Below are 9,556 nucleotides of genomic sequence, written 5' to 3' on the forward strand. Positions count from 1 at the left end.
TGGAGGTTGCAAGTCAATATTTCCAGTGCCAACAACACAAGCATGAGAGCCATCAACAACAATGATATAAGGAATACTCGAAGGTGTGGTATAAGAGCATAATAATGTGGAATCAAATGTCATATGATTAGTAGCACCAGAGTCAAGAATCCACGCATTCTTAGGAATATTACCACAAACAGTAAGAGATCGGGAACACAAACTCTTACCAGTAACTGCTAGAGACCCAGAACCAGAAGGCTTACTCATGGAGTCAAGCATAGACTTCAACCGTTCCACATCATTCTGACTGAAGGAGGAAAGATCAGTTCCCCTCTTTTCAAAGCTTTCAGTATCCTGGACATGTGTAGCAACATGTGCCTGATACTGGTGCATGTTGCGAGAACCGCCACCTCGGCTAAGAACCTGCTCCCTCCCATGAAGTTTGAAACACCTATCCTTTGTATGCCCTGATCGGTTGCAATGCTCACAATAGAATTTGTCACGAACATTCTTGGATGATGATGGTGGTGGTCCTTGTCTTGTTGTTTTGCTAGCTACTAATGCTGACACATCCGGGGGCTGTTCATGAAGCATAGCTTGATGACGGGTTTCCTCATTACGAACAGTGTAAAAAACTTCATTAAGATCAGGAAATTTTTCCTTACCCAAAATCTGCACCCGAATAGGGTCAAATTCAGCATTAAGGCCTGCTAGGAAATCAAAGATCCTATCCCGCTCAACAATAGTATTCAAGGTGGCAGTATCCTTGCTGCACTCCATCTTCAAATTCTGATACTGATCTAACTCAATCCAAAAACCATTGAGAACTCCAAAATACTCAGTGATTGAAAGATTTCCCTGCTTAGTGTTGAAGATTTTCCTCTTTAAATCATAACAAGCAGACATATCTTATTTCATGGAATAACTGCGACGAAGATACTCCCAAACTGCCTTTTCACTTGAGAGATACATGCAATTTCTACTAATTTCTGGAGATATGGAGTTCCAAAGCCAAGTAATAATAGCAGAATCATCTTTATCCCAGGAAGGGAAGTTAGGAGCAGTAACCAGAGGAGGATTTCCTTCAATATGATCAAGCATGTCGCAACATTTTAGAGTGTGTCTGATGAACTGAGACCATTGAAAATAATTTTTGCCGATAAGCCAATAACCTTTTTGAACGACAAAATCCTTAGCATTAAATGGGGCTGGTGGATTTGTGGGAGGTGGAGGTGGAGGTGGAGGTGGTTGATCGTTAATAATCTCAGCCATTGAAAGGACAATCGAGAGAAACAAACCAAGAAACAGGATGGGTTAGGGTTTCAAAGATGAGTGAACAAAAACAAGAAGCACGATGTGCTACAACATAAAACAACAATGACCCAAACACCTAAAAAACAACAACAAACTGCAGTAAAAAAAAAGGACTCCGCTACAAGGCGACTAGGGTTTAGGCGGAAGCGAATCCCCCAAAATCGGGAGCTCTTGATACCATGTTGTAAAATATTTCACAGATATATTAAAAGTAATTCTTACATGTTACATCTACATGCTTTAAATAAGAGAGAATAAAAAACCTAATGGACTTTGACTAATGGGCCTCATTACTAATAGAAATAACTACTATTTACAATCTAATATTTACAAGATAAAGATAACACTTGTTACCAAAAATTTGTTAGCACAATAGACTCTTTGTAAGCCACGCGAGCCGAGAAACTGTTGGTAGAATGGAACAACAAAAGCACCAGTTGTAAGTTATACAACTGAGACATCACTCTCTTATGCTTTGTCATTAACAAGATCTCAAATATATTTCACTTCATGGTCTTGTAACTTATCAACTTTCATAATCTCCGTGGAAAGAATGAAGCAGTTCATGCAGATACCACAAGAGCCTCCAAAAATAATGGAAGATGATAGACCACCATCTTCATGGCGTTCAAAGGGAATTATAGAGTTCCATGATTTGATGGTAGACAATTTCCATAGCTTGTCACTTTATTCTTACTAGAAAATGACTGTTTATTATTCTTAGTACTTTTAAAGTGACTGAGAGAGTTCCAATTTTAAATCATATTTTTCTTCATTCTCCAAGCTTGTAGCTGAATACTGGTCCAGCTGCATGGGGAACTCAAACTTTATATTTATATTTTAAAATTTTGAATTGTTAAGTATTAACTTGTCTGAAAAAAATGTTAGAATGAATGTTGTATTATTGGTAGTTAATTTTAATGTTATATTTATATTATAGCATATATTAAAGAAAATTCATTCGAAACACTAAGTAAAATGTACATGATAAAAGGGTGAAATGCACTTTACCGTTACAAGTATTGTATTAGTGCAATTCATGGTTTGATTTTTGCTAAGGTGTTTATGAGAAGTCATTAATGATTCTAGGCTCCTTTAGTGATAGAGTTTTATGAAGGAGAGTTAAAAAGAATATGGTGCGAGATTTTACCTCTTTCAATAGTCTTGGTTTTGTTGGCATTCAGGAAATAAAACTGACTACGTTGCCTTCTTCTCGTTTTTTGGATTGAGTTTTCTCGACACTTGTCTCAAGTGGGAGAGCGATGAGCCACTCTTATTTGTGATGAATGTAAATTTCAAATGTTCCGTGAGAGACAAGAAGGTGTTATAGGTGAACTACTTAGACATAAGGGTAATTTCAAGGTGACTATTGGAGTGTCATGGAAGAGTTTAATTATGTGTCCACGGTCATGGAAAGGAGAAATGATGGTCGAAATCATAGAAGTGATTAGGGTGGCTAATTGCTTGATCTTTCAAAGTTCATTGATCGTATGAAGTTGATTGATCTCCCTCTTTTGGGTCATCGGATTACCTAGTTCGATCCTAATAAGGCAACCAACATGATTGATAGGATCATGGTGTCAGGTGCAAGTTGGTGGAAGTAAGAAGTGGTATCCTAATTGATCATCCTTAGAGACATATATGGCCATTGTCCTTTGGTCATTCGTGACTCAAACCATGTTTAGGGGCCATCATATTTTAATTATGTCTTCGTGATGTGGTTAAGAATTGAAGGGGTTCCATTATATCCCCCGATTGGATTGCATTTGTTCTTAAGGGGAAGTTGAAATCTCTTAAGGTTTTTTTTTAAAAGTAGGGTAAAGGTGTATTTTATAATTTTGACTTTATCATTGACTTACTTAAAGGCTAGGTTAAAGACCTTGATGCTAAGGAAGAGTAAGGTCTCTTACTTCTAAATAAAGTTGCCTTTAGGACTAAGGATTTAGATGACTATAGTCCCTACTTAGTTTCAAAGATACTTAGGACTTCCACAGATCAAGGTACAAGTGGCTAAATGAGGGTGATGCTAGTTTCAGTTTTTTCCATGCTTGTGTCAAAATGAGGACGGGGATAAATTATATGGTGGCTAACTCTATTGGTGAGGGGTGGTTTGAAGGGGCCACTAAGGTGAGAGCGGGGGTTCTGATGTAATTCACTGACCATTTTGTGGAATCTTGTTTTGATATGCCTAAGTTGGACAAGATTCTATTTAGGTCGATCTTATCGGAGTAGAGCTTGGCTCTTTCTTCACATTTCTCTTATTTGAGATTGATGTGGTGGTGTATCAGTGTGATGAGAATAAGAGCACATGCCTAGATGACTTTAACTTCTTTTTCTTTAAGAAGTTTTGCAATCTTCTTACAACAGACATAAAGACTATGTTTGACTAGTTCTTCTCTAATGTGATTTCGCCACATACCTTTACTTCTTACTTTGTTGCTCAAGTCCCGAAGATGGGGTCTCCACCTACTTTGGGGGATTTTTGTACCATCTCCCTGGTTAGATCTTTATACAAGTTAATTGCAAAGGTCATGGCCTCAAGATTGGCATAAATTAGAGATATGATCATTTCCTTTCCTCTATCAATTTTTATCAATGATAGAAGGTTAATGGACGAGGTTGTAGCAATAAAAATATTTATTGACTTGGAAAAGATATATTAAGTGTATTTTCTTATCTATAAAGTCAACTTCAAGAAAGTGTTTAACTTCGTCAACTGGATTTTCCTAGATTACATGCTTTAGAGGTCAAGGATTTGTGATAAGTGACAGCTTTGGTTGTAACTGTGTTTTTAGGGAATCTTTAAATGGATACCCAATCCAAGCAGCCAATATTCGACAATGTCTCAAGTAGGGGGACCCTTTTGACCCCTTTCTGTTTCTTTTAGTTGTTAAGGGTTAAGTGGTGTGATTTTGAGGGCGATAGATCTTGGATTTTTCTCGGGTTTTAAGGTTGGTTCGTCGGATCAGGTGGTTTCCCAACTGTAGTACGCAAATGACACCTTGATCCTGGATCATGCTAGAGCTGAAAAATATTTAGAATAAAAAACTATTTTGAGGTATTTCGAACAAGCATGAGACCTATGGTAAGTACAAAAATTACGTAAAATATGTAGGCACTTATTAACTTATTCCACAAGTAATCAATAAAAAATCCCTAATTATCAATCAAAGGTGATAAAGTACCTATTTGGGTATTTTAACTGCACATTAACAAAAAGCAAGTATAAAAGATTGATAAACCACCAGACAACACACAAAGACCTTGTCAAGACACTTTTCTACAAGTAAGGCTAGCTAAGCCAAGATCATAGGTGCGCTTAGCAAGCACAGGAGGCCAAGAAGACTTCATGGCTAACCAAATTCAAGGTTAAGTAATAAGCCTCGCTAACCCTAATGCACAAGTGGGATTAGTGAAAAAATGAGGTTCATGACTTCAAGGCTAAGTTACTTCAAGGTGAAGGAAGGGTTTGTACGCTAGGAGAGGATGTGCGGCGCGCCTAGTGAGATAGGGTGGCTAGGGCAAGTTTCATGTGAGTTGGCATTACTTAATAAGGAAGAAAGTAGGCTCACTAAGGGAAGATGAGTGGTGCACCTAGCGAATACCTCATATCAACACCTATAAATAGGGGTGTCATTTTAGTTCAAAGAGAGTTTCGGTGGATTCAAGGTAGTACATAAAGAAATTAGGTTCACCTTAAATCTCAATAAGAGAGAATATGCGAGGAAGATTGAAGGCGAAAGTACTTATCAAGGAATCACTGGAAATGTGGTTCAAATTCTTTCTTCTAGGATTGATGTGTAAAGCTACAATGAGTAAGTGTAGCTAATTCTCTTTTATTAGTGTTAGTTGTAGTCATAATTATACTCATGTACTAATTATGGTCTTGGAGTTTTATGTAATTCTATTGAAGCTTTAATATTGATGATTCTTCGTTCTTAATGTTTGTGTTGGATTAGCTGCCTAAAACATGCGTTCATGGTATGACTTGACATACGAGAGGAACTGGTCATTACTAGATCCAAGTATCCATGTGTTGGATGCTAACGTAGAGAGATAAATTTAGATTTTATATCTGCACGAATAACGATATTGGTGAAAGGGAACATTAATATTTGCATTCATTGTTGAAATTTAATGTTGTTGTATTAGTTAATAGGGCGAGAGGTCGTCTATTACGAAACACAACAGATCTCATGTTATTGACTCAGAGATAAGTTATGATGAGAGTAACATACAAGATATTCATAGATAAGAAGCAAAGTATATTACTGACCAATAGTTATATATGAGGATAAGGATAATGAAATCTAACCCCAACAAGTTTTGTCATTGTAAACACATAAATCTCAATTTATTTTTTGTCATTTCATTTTCGCAAACAAACAACTCTAAACAACTCTTTTCTTATGATCATTAAAACCGTTGAACAGCCCTTAAAACACAACTAGTCCCCATGGATATGTTAATTTACAAACTCACTTTTGTGCTTAAACAAAATTGCACTGCTATCGGGAACTGGCGTATGTTTTTAAAGACATTGCAATAACTTTTATCATTTCAAGTAGTATGTTGATATCTATTAATATCTGTATATTTTGTTGTATAGTTACTAACCTACTAATTTTATTAGCTAGTTATGTTATTACTTGTTTAAGCGAGGTAAGGATCCAACTGAATTTTTTTTGTTTGATCCACAAGTCAAAAGAACTGCATGCAGAAACAACAGTAAGAACAGAAAGAAAATGTTACAAGCCTAGTTTCAAGATCTAGAAGAGTGATTTGTTTCAAAACAAGAAACCATGGCTTATATGGATAACAACAACAATTATGACAACAACAATGTAAACAATGTTGGTGGCATGCCTTACCATAACAACTCCATATGTAACTTTATTAGCTTTGTCATCTTCTAGATTAAACCGAGTTGCATCAACAAACTCACTATCCTGGAAACTATCATCATCCCGCACAACATTATATTGAGATGCAAAAGCCTCAAAGATATTATGTTGACTGACCCCAACAATATTGGAGTTCAACTGGACATTATGTTAGTGGCATGATCATGAAAAATCGTATTATCCATGTTAGGGTGTTGCATATGTTCTTTCTCTGATACTTCAGGATTTTACATTTCGTGTTCCTGATCTTTTTGCTTGACATTACTATTCATAAGTCTTCCGTCCCTAGCTTGAACAAATTTCTTAGGTTGGTCTTTTTTTAGGTTTTATTTTTGGTGTTTTTTTTTTTGGTGTTGAGCTTGTAGCAGGACTCAACATCATGACCAATCATCACACCGTGTGTGTAAAAGGCTGGTAGACTATCATAGTCCATCTCTACCAAAAAAAGTAAAATTCTTACTTTCAACTAATAGTTTGTGCCTTAGGGTTTTCGTGAGATCCATTTCAACTAACACTCTGACAAAGTGCCCGAAGGTTCTATCAAACATTAGTTTGACTTCCATGGCATATGTGCAGATTGGAGTGCCAACATTACTAGCAATAGAAATAGAATATGAGGTCTCCAATACTCTTGTGAGAGGCCATATAACCTAACCCAAACCTGAACAGAGGTATTCCTTTGCAAGTTAGGTTTAAAGTCACCTGTCCAAGAAAAAAGCTTGAGGTAACCAAGGTCGAGGTTCCAAGAAGGTTATGACCTAACTCTCTTGACATCTTCAAGAGAAGAGAAGGAAAATTCATAAAATCTATTTCCTAACGAAATTACTCCCCATTTTGAAAGACCTTTCTAGTGAAGGGATAACTTACTTTTTAAAGCAACAACGGTTAGAGGAGTGCTAGCTTTAGGCCAGACGATACCCATGGAGATTATGTTTGCATGATTCAACTCCGGTGATGTATTCGTCTTCCAGTATTACAATGGATAACATGTCCCCCTTGAGGCAAGGTTGAGGAAGCTGAGAAAAAGGTATGTCACAGACATTAGAGAGAGCCTTTGCGAAGGTTTTTGTTGGCTTTAGGGTTTCAGGGGATTTAACTTGTTCAACATTATGGTTTGTTTCTACAACAAATGAGTCTGTTTAAGGGGATTAAAAGCAAGACCATTGGATTTTGAAGGAGGACATGGTGGTCGGAGCGGTGGTTGGGTTAATCATTCTGGTGAAAAGGTTCAATGGAAATCGTCATCAATGGCTCTTTTTCCCATATGTTAGGTTAAATTACACGTGTTTATGTCATATTGTCCTATTATTATTTTTAAAGATTTTCCCCCCGCACCAACCTTTAAACTACCATTTTTTATATTCTTTAACTTCTGCTCCTTAACTAGAATCATTCACTCACTCATTGTATTAATGAAATTTTTTAATTAATAAATTGGTTTAATTACAATTTTTATTAATCTTTTATCTATTATATTTTTTACTTTTTATTTAATATAAAATATTACTCTCTTTTTTGGTTTAACTATCAAGTTAAACTAAAGTTAAACTAAATAAAAAGTATTAACTACTCACTTTGACATTTTATTGATATAGATAATTAATTAATAAATTAAAAACTTGCGATTTTTATTAAAGCTTATTGTTATTATTTAATACAATGTGAAATTTAATATGATATTTTTCATTTATCCTAATCAATAATAAATAAATTATTATATAAGTATTTTTTATTTGATTTCAACAAAAGAAGAAGAAGTGTTTCTAACGTAGAGGTGGAAGATGGAGACCATATTATCCCTCAAATAACACGGTTAAATATCTCGGATCCATATTACAAAATGATGGAGAAATAGAAGAGAATGTAAATTATCAAATTCAAGTTGGGTGATTGAAATGGAGAAAGACATGATGTGTTTTATGTGATGCAAAGGTACCGTTCATGTTGAAGGGAAAGTTTTATAAGTCTACGGTAAGACCTACGATTTTGTACGGTACAAAATGTTGGACGGTTAAAAATCAACACGAGTATAAAGTAAATGTAGTAGAGATGAGGATGTTGCGGTGGAGGTGTGACAAGACTCAACGTGATAGAGTTAGAAATGAAAATATTAAAGAGTGTTAGGGTAGTGCCTATAGTGGAGAAGATGGTGGAAAATAAACTTAGGTGGTTTGGACATGTAGAGAGAAGATCGATAGATTTTGTAGTAAGGAGAGTAGACCAGATGGAGAGAAGCAAACAACTAGAGGAAGTGGAAGACCTAGAAAGACTATAAGAGAAATTATTAAGAAAGATCTCAAAATTAATGATTTGGATAGAAATATGGTCTTTGATAGAACATTATGACAAAAGTTAATCCATGTAGCCGATCCCAATTAGTGAAATAAGACTTAGTTGTTGATTTATTTTATACATTTATACTTATTTATCATCATATCACTAGTTTAAATAAAGATCGAGGATATTGTTTTATTCACATCATTACATAAAATTTAGATTCCTTAAGAAAATAATTGATGTTCTTTCTTTTATATTTTTTGTTCATTAAAACTAATAAGATATAATTACAATTTGTTGTAAAATTTATCGGTTAAGTAAAAATTGATGAGTTTTAATCTACATAAAAACAAAATGAAATAAAGTTTAACTTACTCGTTAAAAATAAATTGATATTATTTTTAGGGACGACACAATTTAAAAAAAAATTAATAATAAAATTAATTTTATCCAGATTATCATAAATTATACAAATAAACTATTTTAATTATTATTATTTTAATTTAAATAGTTATATAATTATTAAGATAAAATAAGTATAAATTATAAAAATATTTAAATTATAATAATAAAAATATATTTAAGTTACGATATTATTAGCAAAAATAAGTACAAAATATACAAAATTAAAATATCATTACCAACATCTAAGATATATAATAACAAAAATAGATCAAATATTCAAACGACTTAAGAATCAACTGAACAAAGTAAGATTTTGTATTAAATTTAAATTTTAAAATATTAATTATTTAAATTTATATATCAACCTCAACAAATGAATAACACATGTGATTTATAATACCTTTAATATTCTCGATCCTAACTAGGCATGGCAACGGGGCGGGTCGGGGACGGTTTTTACCTTCCCCAAACCCAAACCCGAATCCCAAAACAATCCCCGTTTCCCGCCCCAAACCCAAACGGGGATGGAGAATTAAAACCCAAACCCGTCCCAAACGGGTTCGGGTTGGGTTCGGGTATCCCCGCCCCTCCACCATCTATTTAGTAAAATCATTTTTTTAATATAAATATTTACTTTTAAAAAAATTAAACTATATTATAAATAATAAAATAAA

At 34.4% G+C, this 9,556-nt stretch overlaps 1 protein-coding gene across 1 annotated transcript; it reads right to left on the reverse strand.

Annotated features, from left to right (window-relative positions):
* Window positions 1-891: 891 nt before the first annotated feature.
* LOC127138110 (uncharacterized) lies at window positions 892-1,254 on the reverse strand. The gene has a single exon (XM_051064509.1). The coding sequence runs from the start codon at window positions 1,252-1,254 to the stop codon at window positions 892-894; it is 363 nt and encodes a 120-aa protein (XP_050920466.1).
* Between the last annotated feature and the right edge of the window lie 8,302 nt (window positions 1,255-9,556).

Source organism: Lathyrus oleraceus, chromosome 4 (assembly GCF_024323335.1).
Source record: "Lathyrus oleraceus cultivar Zhongwan6 chromosome 4, CAAS_Psat_ZW6_1.0, whole genome shotgun sequence".
NCBI lineage: Eukaryota > Viridiplantae > Streptophyta > Magnoliopsida > Fabales > Fabaceae > Lathyrus > Lathyrus oleraceus.

Bases quoted from the DNA above. Each gene is read 5' to 3' on its own strand.
- LOC127138110 (XM_051064509.1), bottom strand. From the start codon at position 1,254: ATGGCTGAGATTATTAACGATCAACCACCTCCACCTCCACCTCCACCT.